Raw genomic sequence first — 12,240 nt, 5'->3', positions numbered from 1 at the left:
TCAATTTTGTCCTCACAATACTCCTGTAAAGAAAACAAAGTAGGTATTATTTCTCCTACTACACAGATGAGGATATGATACCTTGATGTTACATGTCAACTCAAAGGTCTTAGAGCTAGTAGGTCACAGACCTGGAACCGGAATCTGTATCTTCTGACTGTATTACTCCTACCAAGGTCCATTTCCCTAGCAGCTCTGGTCCCCTGAGATGCCATGGTAATACAGAAGAGATTCCTTTGTTGGTAGACAACGTGTAAGAGTTCCAACTTCTTCACTTCCTTACCAACACTTATTAGTCTTATTTTTTAAAAAAAATTATAGCCGTCTCAGTGAGTGTGAAGTGGTATCTTGTGGTGGTTTCAATCTTTATCCCCCAAATGACCAATGATGTTAAGCATCTTTTCATGTACTTATTGACCATTTGTATATCTTTAGGGAAGTGTCCATTCAGATCCTTTGCCCATTTTTAAATTGAGTTGTCTTTTCATTACTGATTTGTAAGAGTTCTTTATATCAATATATCCTGGATACAAGTCCATTATTTGAACCTCAAAACCAATACTGGCAGCACTTTCACGGTTATTCAAGGACATGCTCAGAATAGCAGAAAATTTGAGTCACCCAACTTGCTCATTCCCAGCTGAGATCAAACAAGGTGACACTCTGTCTTCTTGTTTTAGCTCTCAGAGATGGCCAGAGGATCAGATGGCAAGGGACAGTGCAATGTAGTGCAGGGGCTCTGGCTCTGGGGCCGGTTGGACAGGGTTTGAATGCCAACCTTGGCACTTGGTAGTGGGGAGGCCTCAGTCACTAACACTCTGAACCTTGTTTTCTCTTCTGTAAAATAAAGAAAATAGAATCTATGAGGATGAATTGTTTTAGGATTTAAGATTATGATCTATGTGAGATATGTATATGTACATATTTCCCCCAGGAGCAATGGTTTGGTATTCTCTTAATTCAGTGCTCTTGATGACTTTATAGACTATAACTACAGTGGATAATGAGAATCAACTGTATGTTAATAGATGATAAGAGTGAGTAGGCATGTAAATGATATAAAATGAGACAAAATGTAAATAACTGATGGACCTAGGTAAAGGGTATACAGAAGTTCTTTGTACTATTTTTGTAACTTTTCCATAAATTTGAAATCAAATCAAAATAAAATTAAAAAACAATTTAAGAAAAGTAAAAACTCAGGCTATCTCCTGTACTGCCCAGGTAAGGCTGGAAATACTGACGAACATAAAACTGACTCAGGAAAAAAAATCCCTAAGCATACTCAATAAAAGAGCCACACAAGAATGAGAAAGCCTAATCTCCCAAACCTACCATTTTCAAGGAACTCAGGTCCTTTCAGCACACTGGGTTGCGAGTCTTGAACTGGAAAGTAGTACTGGACATAACAATCTGCTTCTCCCCAGACTGTTGCCTGAAGAGGGGCGAGCCCTTTAATCTTGTCTATAAGGAGTTCAAAGTGGTGCTCCATCAATCCATTTCCTTGGTCCCCTGCCTATTAAATGAAACAGAGATACTGGGGAGCTTTAAAGAGTAATTTGTATAGCGTATTCATGCTTCTCTATGAAGTCTGAGAATAGATGAAGAAATAAGCATAATTGGCTGATACTAAAACAGATACTTAATTTTCACTGTGTATAAATCTCACAACTGTTCACTGTAATCAGATCAGGCAGGACTTACTCTAGGCTGTGAGACTGGGTCAATATCAGGAAATCCATAAATGTAAGAGAGTGCACTAACAGAGGAAGAAAAAAAAGTGACTATCTCAATACGGCTAAAAAGGCATTTGATAAAATTTAATCAGATGTTCCTGATTCTTCGTACACTAAAAACAGAAGGCTATTTCCTTAATAGGATAAAGAACACATATTTGAAACAAGTTTTCATTTACTTTATTATTATTATTATTTTTTTGGCCATGCCACATGGCACGTGGATCTTCCCTGACCAGGGATCAAACCCGTGCCCCCTGCATTGGGAGCGTGGAGTCTTAACCACTGGACCACCAGGGAAGTCCTTAATTATTATTTCTAATGAAGTTAGGAATAACACTGAGACTGTTTATTAATGGGGAGGTAGTGAATACACTGTTACTGAAGGCACTTCTACTACTAATATGATAAATATATAATAGAAAAAGTTTAGAGTTCATAACAAATAAATAACCAAAAAAAAAAAAACAAAACAAAAACAAAACCAATAACCTACTAATAGGTATTTTCTTAATAGTTCTTTCTCTGCTAGAGACATTAAATTTGTCATTCAGATTAAAAAACATAACATACTTAAATGGTGTGGACACTGAGACTTGGCTATACTAATAAAGACATCAAATGTAAGATAGAGGAGGACATGATACAGTGGACTTAAAGAGTCAGAAGACCTGTGTCTGAACACCAATTCTCCCATTCTCAGCTGTGTGACCTTGGACGAGTAACATAACCTCTTTGATTCTGTTTCATCACCTAAAAAAGAGACTGACAATGACCTACCTCATGTAGTTGTTAGGGGAATAAACATGATAAAGTATGTCAATGTGCTTTCTCAACTGAACAGCACTGTACAGAACAAATAACTTTTAAGTTATTAGTAGAAAAGCAAGGAACTTCACTTTAACTTTCCAACATGGATTTGGTCAAGAAACAGAATATTTTGCTGGTTTACATTTGGGATCACTCTTCATCTCCATCCCCATTTTTTCCCCCAGATTACCTTTTCTTTTTTTTTCATTGAGACTATTTTTTTAGAGCAGATTTATGTTCACTTCAATTTTTTTAAAAAGGCAATTAAGTTAGTAAATTAGAGGATTAAGATCTGGTTGTCCAATTACATTTTCTTTATAAATTCAAGGAGCTCAGAGGGACACAGGTATCCATTTAAACAAAGAAAGAAAAATACCAATGATTCTTTTGAGCTACAGCAAGCACTGAAGTGCAAGTATGTTCTTTTGTTGAGCCTTTCACTATTGAAATAAGAATTTGGGGCAATGGTTTCATTAAAACACGCAAGATAAAATGAGATTACGGTGCTTGAAATTTGTTAAGAGAGTAGATGTTAAGTGTCCTCACCAAACACACACAAAAGGTAACTAGATAAAATGATGGATATGTTAATTAGCTTGATTGTGATAATCATTTCACAGCATATGCATGTTATCAAAACATCACCTTTTAAGCCTTAAAATAAGATTATGTTTTTTGTAAACAATCAAGTGTTTAGTCACTACCATAGCAACAGATGCTACAGATGGCTGGTCCAGGAAATGGGCTGGCCTGGGGTTGAAGGGAGGAAGTGTTCCTTCTTCATTCTTTAATCTTTGCAGTGCTATTATCTGATCTGAAGAACCCATAGCTAAAAAGACTCGAAGACTCCCATTTTGGTGGCCTGAGAACACATCAATCACAGGCATGTAGCTGTCGACAGCAACAACTGGATATTGAGCATCAAGCAGCAGGAGAGAAATCTTGGGATCTCTAAAGGGAGAGAAATTGTGCACGAGTAAGTAACAATCATCAATCATGTCATAGAGTTGCTTCATTTCTTACTTGGCTTGTTTTCTCAGTTTGTTAAAATGGATCTACAGGGACTTCCCTGGTGGCGCAGTGGTTAAGAATCCGCCTGCCAATGCAGGGGACACGGGTTCGAGCCCTGGTCCGGGAAGATCCCATATGCTGTGGAGCAACTCAGCCCATGCGCCACAACTACTGAGGCTGTGCTCTAGAGCCTGCGAGCCACAACTACTGAAGTCCGTGCGCCTAGAACCCGTGCTCCACAACAAGAGAAGCTACTGCAATAAGAAGCACGCGCACCGCAACGAAAAGTAGCCCCTGCTCGCTGCAACTAGACAAAGCCCGCGTGCAGCAACGAAGACCCAACACAGCCAAAAATAAATAAATAAAATATAAAAAAAAAATTTAAAAAAACCAAAGGAAACAGTATACCAATTCCTCAAAAAAAATTAAAAAAAAAAAAAAAGGATCTACAACTAGAAAAGTAATGGTGGTTCAAAAAAAATATATGATTCTATCGATAATCTATCAAACAAAAATGACCAGGCAGATAAGTTCTAAACTCAGCAATTTGACAGGTGGGGGGAATGTGTCTAACTTACTCTGTATCATCATGGCCCCAAGGCTTGCTGAATAGCGTTATTCTAGAGGTAGGCAGTGTGGTCAGCTAGAAAAAGTATAGATTTTAGAGTCTGGCAGATAAGATTTGAGTAATATTACAAATAATATCGGCCATTTACTGAGTACTTACTATGTGGTAAGCATTTTACAATGTTTCTATAATCCTTCTAACACAGCAAAGGTTGCTATTATCCACTATTCACAGATGAGAAAAAAGTCCAAGTGCTCTTCATTACACCATGCTGAACCTCAGATCTGCCTCTTACTTGCTCTATGACTCTAAGTAATCAATATAAGTTTTAAAAGTCTGTTTCCACATCTGTAAAATGTAGGTAATAAAACTTCCATCAAAGGGCTGTTGTTAGGACTAAACAGAGATAACAAATATAAAATACCAACATGATAAGTGCTTAGTAATTGATAGTTATTACCGCTTTATGCTCTCTCGGCAATGAATGGGGCCTAAGGAAATGAGAAGGAAAGGGGAATACCAGACCAAACTAATACTACAACAAAAAAGGGGAAAAAGCCAAAAGCTTACAGCTGACAATGACATCCATGATTCCAGCAGCACTCCTTAGCCTGACCAGGCTTCCCAACGTTACCATCGTATAAGTACTTAACTGTTCACTGAAGGCTTACCCGTTTATTTTCTCAATGGATCCTCACAACTGCTCCAAGAGGGAGATAGGAGATCTGTCATCACCCTCATTTTACAGATGATGAAAACAAAGCCAGAGAGGCTGACATCTCCAAGTTAAATAAGTTTCCTCATTTGTATAATGGGAATAATGACAATACTTCCTGGGGTTATAGAAAGGCTCACATCACAGTGAGCCACAGTGAGACAGTGCCCACAACAGTGCTCTTTGCAAAATGTAAAATACAGCATTTAAAACACAGAACCATGAGAAGGCTGTTAGGAAAGAGGTCAGTTCTAAAATAATTAAAAATCACTGCCTTGAAACAAAAAATGAACAGTCTGTACTGAGGATAGAAATAATCTTCAGATAAATCAATACCCCATCTAGGTTTTGAGTAGTGATAAGTGAGGTACAGCAATCAAATCTGAAGGTCTAAGAAACAATGCTCAGTACGGAAATCTTGCAAATGGCTGATGTGAACAATACTAACTGAAGTTTGGAACAGAGAGATACACCATCAGTTTTTTGAGGTGATAACTTGGCAGTTGAGTTTCTTGGTGAGGAGAGTGGACTACAGAGCCAGACTCTCTGGGTTCTAACCCTGGTTCCACTACTTACAATATATATGACAACTTATTTAACTTCCCTGTGCCTCTGTTAACTCATGTGTAAAATAGGGGAAATAAAATTTACCTGCCTCATGAAGGACTGTTGTGAGGATTAAAATGACTTGATATATGTAAGGTTCTTAGCTTAGGGCCTAAAACATGGAAAGCAGTATCTGTAATATTGCTATAACATAGGATAAAAAGTAGCAACTGTGGTGAAATTGAGAAAAGTCCTCCAAGGAATTATTGGGTTGTTCATGTTTGCAAACCACAAACATTCCTCTTCAGTTCATACAAAGTTAAAGATGTAAAAAAAGAATACTTCAAAAGGTCCTATTTACTTGAATGACATGTAAAACTGATGGAGGGGGAGTTTCACCAGCCCGAGCAGCTTGTCCTCTCCTGGGCTCCGCACCTTGTTCCAAGTTTCAATTATCATCACATTGTTCTTAAGCCTTTCCAGGCATTTGGAAGACAGAGAGACAGGAATCACCTGGGGAGAGGAACAGCCGAAAAAAACAAAACAAAACCCCACATCTGAGACAAAGTATTAATTTATACTTTTATTCAACAAGCATTTACTAAAGCCTATTTGTGTGCCAAGCACAGTGCTAGGAGCTGAAGATGTCAAAATAAAACCCACTCTGTTATCCTCGGTCTAAAGCCACAGTCTTGTGTTAGAGACAAACACATAAGGGCCAAATACAAAATGGCATGAATTCTCTGAGGACAAAGCTCATATAGATAGGGCTTCTGGGACACAGGTAGGAAAAGAGGATATTCAGGAAATGCAAGTAGCTGAGCACAGCTGGACTACCTAGTGTGAAGAGAAGAGTGGCCTGAGTTGAGACTGGAGAAGTATAGGTAGTTTTAAAGGGTCTTGCAGTCCAAACTTAGGGTTTGGATTCTATCCTGAAGGCTACGGGTAATCACTGAAAGGCTTTCAGCAGGAGAGTAAAATATTCAGGTTAGTGTTTTAGAAAGATCATTCCTGTTGGTGCACAGAAGAAGAAATGGACAGGGAGAGACAAGAAACAGGACAGTCTGAAGGCTAGGTGGAATGAGAGTGAGGGTCTGAAGGAAAGCAGTGGCAATGGAGTGGAGATAAGAGAATTTATTACAGAGATAATTAAGTTTGCAGCATCTACTGGATTTGGTGAATCTTTATGTAAGAAAGACTCAAGGACAACTTTTAGGTTCTGCTTGGGTTTCTGAGTAAATTATAATATGAATTAGGGCAGACAGGAGGAGGAGGAGGAAGAGATTTGGAGGGAATAATAAATTCAGATTTGAATACATCTGAATTTCTTCTTCCATTTACACATCTTTATTGGATACCTGCAATTTGCCAGGTGATGCGTTAGGTGCCAAGAGGAAAGTGCTTTTGAGATATCCAGGTGGTGACGACCAACAAGCAGTTAGACACAGAGATCTGAAACTACAGGGAAATGCCTGGCCTGAAAGAAGTGTGGATTTTGAAGTCATCTTCACACAACTGAAGCTATGGGAGTAGATGTGGCGACCATGGGGAAAAGAGGGTTGGTTTGGAAGAATGCCAAGGATAGAGTAATGAATAGGAACACTAATAATTAAAAGTAGGAGAGAGGAAGAAGTACTGGGATCACAACTCTTTTCCTAGTTTTCCTACTGGCCCAGTGACTGAAAAAAAACAGTTCTTGAGTCAGGAAGAAAATAAGAGGAGAGAGTTATGAAAATCAAGAAAGGAAACAATTTAAGTGATAGCATCAAATTTTACTGAGAAATCAAGTAAGATGAGTACTGAAATCAGTGGAGGAATAAATGAGATCGAGGAAAAATAAATAAACAAAATAAAGAAGGAGAGATTGGAGAAACAGAAAAGAAAGAAGGAAGTTCAACTGATCAAAGCCCTAGAGGAAGCAGAAAGGAACAGAACTCAGAATTCAGGCAAAAGAAACAGTGGGAAACCATATCAACTGAGATAGAATAGAAAGAAATAGACACACAAAAAGTTTTAAAATGTTGGCAACGTCTTTTCCTCTTCCCATACAATAGTGGGATTGGATCTGCATACCAGATAATTATAAAAGTCCCTCCAGTCTGAAAATTCTCATTTTTTTTTTACAATGGAATTATGATTTGGGAAACATACTTCTCTCCCCTCCCCAACTCCTGCCTTCATCCTTAATGCATATGGAATGTTAAGACATGTACAAAGTTACCTGAGAAAAGTTAAAGACTGGTTTTGTTGTGCCCCATGCAATGACAGATCTGGTGACTTCTTCTGTGCTGAAGAGCTTGCAATTTAAATAAACATTGCATGATGGTTGTTTCTCAGATTCTCCAGTAATGAAGTCTTTCCCATCCGGCACCATCAATAGCACATGCAACAGCAAAGCACTTTCTTTTGTTGACACATTTATCTGATTTATCAAATCGTGAGAGGCTGGCACAGCCGTGAAGGTTGAAGGACTTAGTACAACAGGGCTTGGTGACTTCGGGGTGGGGAGCACCAAATTTTGTGTTTTCTTTACAGTTTCTTCATGAATTTGATTTCGGTTCTGTGGATTTTTGGTACAGGTAACATGTTGACTAGGTTCTGGCAGTGTCTTATCTGGACTTGTAAGAGCACAAAGTGGGCTATGTTGGGTGTTGCTACTTAACTTTGTATTGACACCAGCGAAATCCTTGTTATCTATAACAAGCTCCACAGTTACCTATAGAACATAAAAGGAAGAGAGTTAATAGGAATATTTTCTAGAATCAGAATCAGAATTTTGGAGCTAGGAGCAGCATCAGATTGTTAGGATATAAATTAATTCATCCTCAAATACCACAATAGTAGGAACATTAATAGACTGCACATACATCACCTTACCAGGACTAAGAAAAGCTAGGCCGATGATTTATTAATAATACAAGATGAGCCTAAAACATCATCTTGTGCCATAAGTAAGTAAGTGCTCAGAAGAGAATGGAGACATATTTAAAGGACACAGAATCCAGTTGAAGGGGCTCCCACTGGACAAATCCAGGACAAGTTGAGTTTCAAAATGAAAAATAATAGTAGTGGATTATAACCTTTTTAATAACATAAGAATCCATGAGTCCATACCAATATAAATAAATAAGGGAGAAGGGACAACTCTTCTATATAGTAGAATGCCAAATAATAAATGCACAGGGAATGATGGAGTTAATGGTGAAGTTAGAAAATCATATTCTTTCAAATATCATAGTAATAAGTGATTCAGATAAACCCCAAATAGAGGACATTCTACAAAGTAACTGGCCTTACTTTTCAAAAATATCAAAGTACTAAAAGACGAAGAAGGGCGGCAGAACTGTTCTAGGCTGAAGGAGATTAGAGATGACATTTAAATGCAATGGGTGTTTGCTTCTTGAGTCTAAGATACAAATCCGTGTAGTATTTCTGACACACTTTCACTTATTAATGACTGTTAATGGCCTATAATCAAACCTTATCCATTAGCTATGCAAATAAGACCATTATGTAAATTGAGGTTAATTAATTGTTTAAAGGTTCATCCCTTCTTCAGAATTAGCTACCCTATGATCTTTAGCTCTATCACATATCATATGAATAAAGGTAATAAAATAAATTTAATTCATTAAAAATAAATAAATAAATGCAATGCATGATCCTGGACTGGAAAAAAAATGCTACAAAGGGAAGTATTGGCATAGTTGGCGAAATTTGAGTATGGACTACAGACAGAATATACTATTGCTGTTAAATTGATCTTTATAACTGTACAGCATTATGTATAACGTTGCCTTTGTTCTTAGAAAATACACACAAGAAATTAGGGACAAAGAGGTTTAATGTCTGTAACATATTCTCAAATAGTTCAGAAAGAAATTGTGTGTGTATGTGTATAGAGAGAGAGTGGGGAGGGAGACAAAAAGAGAGAGAGAAAGAGACAGAAGAGGTAGATAATTATAAAGCAAATATGACAAATAATTGCTGAGTCCAGGTAAAGGGTATATGAGTTCTTTGTAGTATTTTTGCAATTTTTCTTTAAGTTTGAAGTTATTTTTAAAAGTTTAAAATGTTAAAAAGTAAAAAAGGATGTGGGATAAATGATGAAGAATGAAAGTGGTCACTATTACGAGACTTAATTACTAGAGATAAAGGGGACTTGCAGCTCCTTTTATTTAAAACCCACAGCAAAGTTCTTTTGCTCTACTGAATATAGACAGCAATCTATTTAGAACAGTACTTCTCTCAACAAAGCCAGGACAGAAACAATTTCCAGTCCATCAACTCTATTTATTACCCCTTTCTGATTATAAACCTTGCAGTCTAGAATGAACTAGGAAAGCAAGAAATAAAACTTTGGTAGTGGAAGAATAATGTGATGTTAATTTTTTGCAATGGTAGTCGAACAAGTTTTTAAAATTAAATGGTATCTATTACTAAGAAGGCCAGGAAGAGGGCAGAGAGGGCTTCCAAGAAGAGGAAGCAGCATGAAAATCAAGAACAAAAGCATGGATGCATAACCCAGCACAATACTTTAGCAATTCTTTACATAGTTTGACATGGCTATTGGTAGGGAAGCTGGAACAGAGAAAGCTGCAGTGGTCAGCTGGGGTCATATGGTATGCCCTGTATTTTATCCTCTGGGTGATGAGGAGTCATGGAAATGTTTTATGTATGGCTGTGATGATTTCAAAAGCTCGCCAGTACAACAGGACAAAGCTATAGTGAAGCCACACATTCAAATTCTTCCACCTAACGGGAATGTAAATTGGTGCAGCCACTGTGAAAAACAGTATGGAGGTTTCCCAAAAAACTAAAAATAGAACTACCATATGAATGAGCAATTCCACTCCTGGGTATATATATGAAAGAAACAAAAACACTAATTCAAAAAGATACATGCACCCCAATGATACCAGCATTATTTACAACTGCCAAGATATGGAAGAAACCTAAGTGTCCATCAACAGATGAATGAATAAAGATGACGTTGTACTTATACAATGCAATACTATTCAGTCATAAAAAAGAATAAAAGTTTTGCCATTTGCAACAACATGGATGGACTTACGGGTATTATGCTAAGTGAAACAAGTCAGACAGAGAAAGACAAATACTGCATCACTTATACATGGACTCTAAAAATACAACAAACTAGTGAATATAACAAAAAAGAAACAGACTCACAGATATACAGAACTACTTAGTGGTTACCAGTGGGGAGAGGCAAGTGGGAAGGAGCAATACAGAAGTAGCAGATTAAGAGATATAAACTATTATGTATAAAATATGCAACAAAGATACATTGTACAACACAGGGAATATACCCAATATTTTATAACTATAAATGGAGATAATCTTTAAAAATTGTGAATCACTGTATTGTACACCTGTAACTTATATAATATTGTATATCAACTATACTTCAATTAAAAGAAAATGATTAGGGCAAGCTCTAAAAAAAAAATTCTTCCACCTAAGAAACTGATGCTTCTGAATAAAGAACCCTCTCTCCGATGAATTACACATAGCATTCATCCCACCACACACAAACTCAGCCACTTCTCTCCTTGTTCACTGCCACTACTCTAGTCCAAACTATCAATCATTTCTTTTCTGGACGAACGCAACATTTTCCCTCCTGCACCCTACAATATTCTCTACCCAGTAATCTTTTAAAATGTAAATCAGATGTCACTTCCATGCTTCAATGTCCTTTCTTGGCTCTTAGGATAAAAGCTAAACCTTTTACTCTGACCTACAAAGGTCTGAGCGACATGGCTCCCGCCTGCCTGTCCAATCTCCCTTTTGGCTCACTATCCTGTGGCAACATTCTGCCCCTTGATGAAGTGAAGCCCATTCTCACTTTAGGGCCTTTGCATGTGCCATTCTTTTCTCTGGAACGATCTTTCCTGTGCTTTTTACTTGGTGGCCTCTTCCTCTCATTCTTCAAATCTCACCTTAAATGTCACCTCCTTAGAGAGACCTTCCCATCTCCTACTTCCTCCCAGGTACTTACTATCACATTGTACCATTTAGTTCCTTCCCAGCAGTTTTTTTTTTTTATTATACACGTGAAATAAATTCATTCATTTACTTATTTTTATTTTTTATTAATTAATTAATTAATTAATTTTATTTTTGGCTGCACTGGGTCTTCATCACTGTGTGTGGGCTCTCTCCAGTTGCAGCAAACGGGGGCTACTCCTTATTGCGGTGCGCAGGCCTCTCATTATGGTGGCTTCTCTTGTTGCGGAGCATGGGCTCTACGCGCGAGGGCCTCAGTAGCCGTGGCACGCAGGCTCAGCAGTTGTGGCTCACAGGCTCTAGAGCGCAGGCTCAGCAGCTGTGGCACATGGGCCTAGTTGCTCCACGGCTTGTGGGATCCTCCGGGACCAGGGCTCGAACCCGTGTCCCCTGTATTGACAGGCAGATTCCCAACCACTGAGCCACCAGGGAAGCCCCCTTCCCAGCACTTTTGTTGTCCTGTTTTAATATAAGCTGCAAGAGCAAAGATGCTGATTTTCTTGTTCACTGCTATAATCTCAGGGCCAGCCAGTAACACATGCTCCATAAATACTTGACTACCTGAATGTGAATCTACATACCTTGAGGGGGCCAAGTGGAGTCTGACCATTTTCCTGTTGCACTGGAAGCTGGTCACTGAAAGAAAGCAGCTCAGACTGAATGACAGATCTCAAAGGAAGTGATGCAGATCCAATGACTTCAGGCTGAGAAAAGAAGGAAAGAAAAAGTTTAGGTTAAAGTAAAGAGAAGCCACAAGGGACTTTAATTGAAGTGACAACATATGATGATTTATAAAGGAATCCATGCTTTATGAAGTCAGTAGC

The 12,240-nt window shown here is 38.0% G+C and overlaps 1 protein-coding gene across 1 annotated transcript in view; it reads right to left on the bottom strand.

The window, feature by feature from the left end:
• Positions 1-12,240, bottom strand: part of C2CD3 (C2 domain containing 3 centriole elongation regulator) — a 124,908-nt gene that overhangs the window by 60,597 nt on the left and 52,071 nt on the right. The window contains exons 13-17 of the mRNA XM_068556350.1: positions 11,998-12,120; positions 7,608-8,102; positions 5,748-5,899; positions 3,251-3,497; positions 1,336-1,516 (exon numbers count right to left, since the gene is read on the bottom strand). Of these exons, the coding sequence (XP_068412451.1) occupies positions 1,336-1,516; positions 3,251-3,497; positions 5,748-5,899; positions 7,608-8,102; positions 11,998-12,120 (1,198 nt within the window). The remainder of the gene's footprint in view (positions 1-1,335; positions 1,517-3,250; positions 3,498-5,747; positions 5,900-7,607; positions 8,103-11,997; positions 12,121-12,240) is intronic.

This window comes from Eschrichtius robustus, chromosome 11 (genome assembly GCF_028021215.1).
Source record: "Eschrichtius robustus isolate mEscRob2 chromosome 11, mEscRob2.pri, whole genome shotgun sequence".
In the NCBI taxonomy this organism is placed as follows: domain Eukaryota; kingdom Metazoa; phylum Chordata; class Mammalia; order Artiodactyla; family Eschrichtiidae; genus Eschrichtius; species Eschrichtius robustus.
Note: the sequence above shows the minus strand (reverse complement) of the source record. Positions and strands in the feature narration are given on the sequence as shown.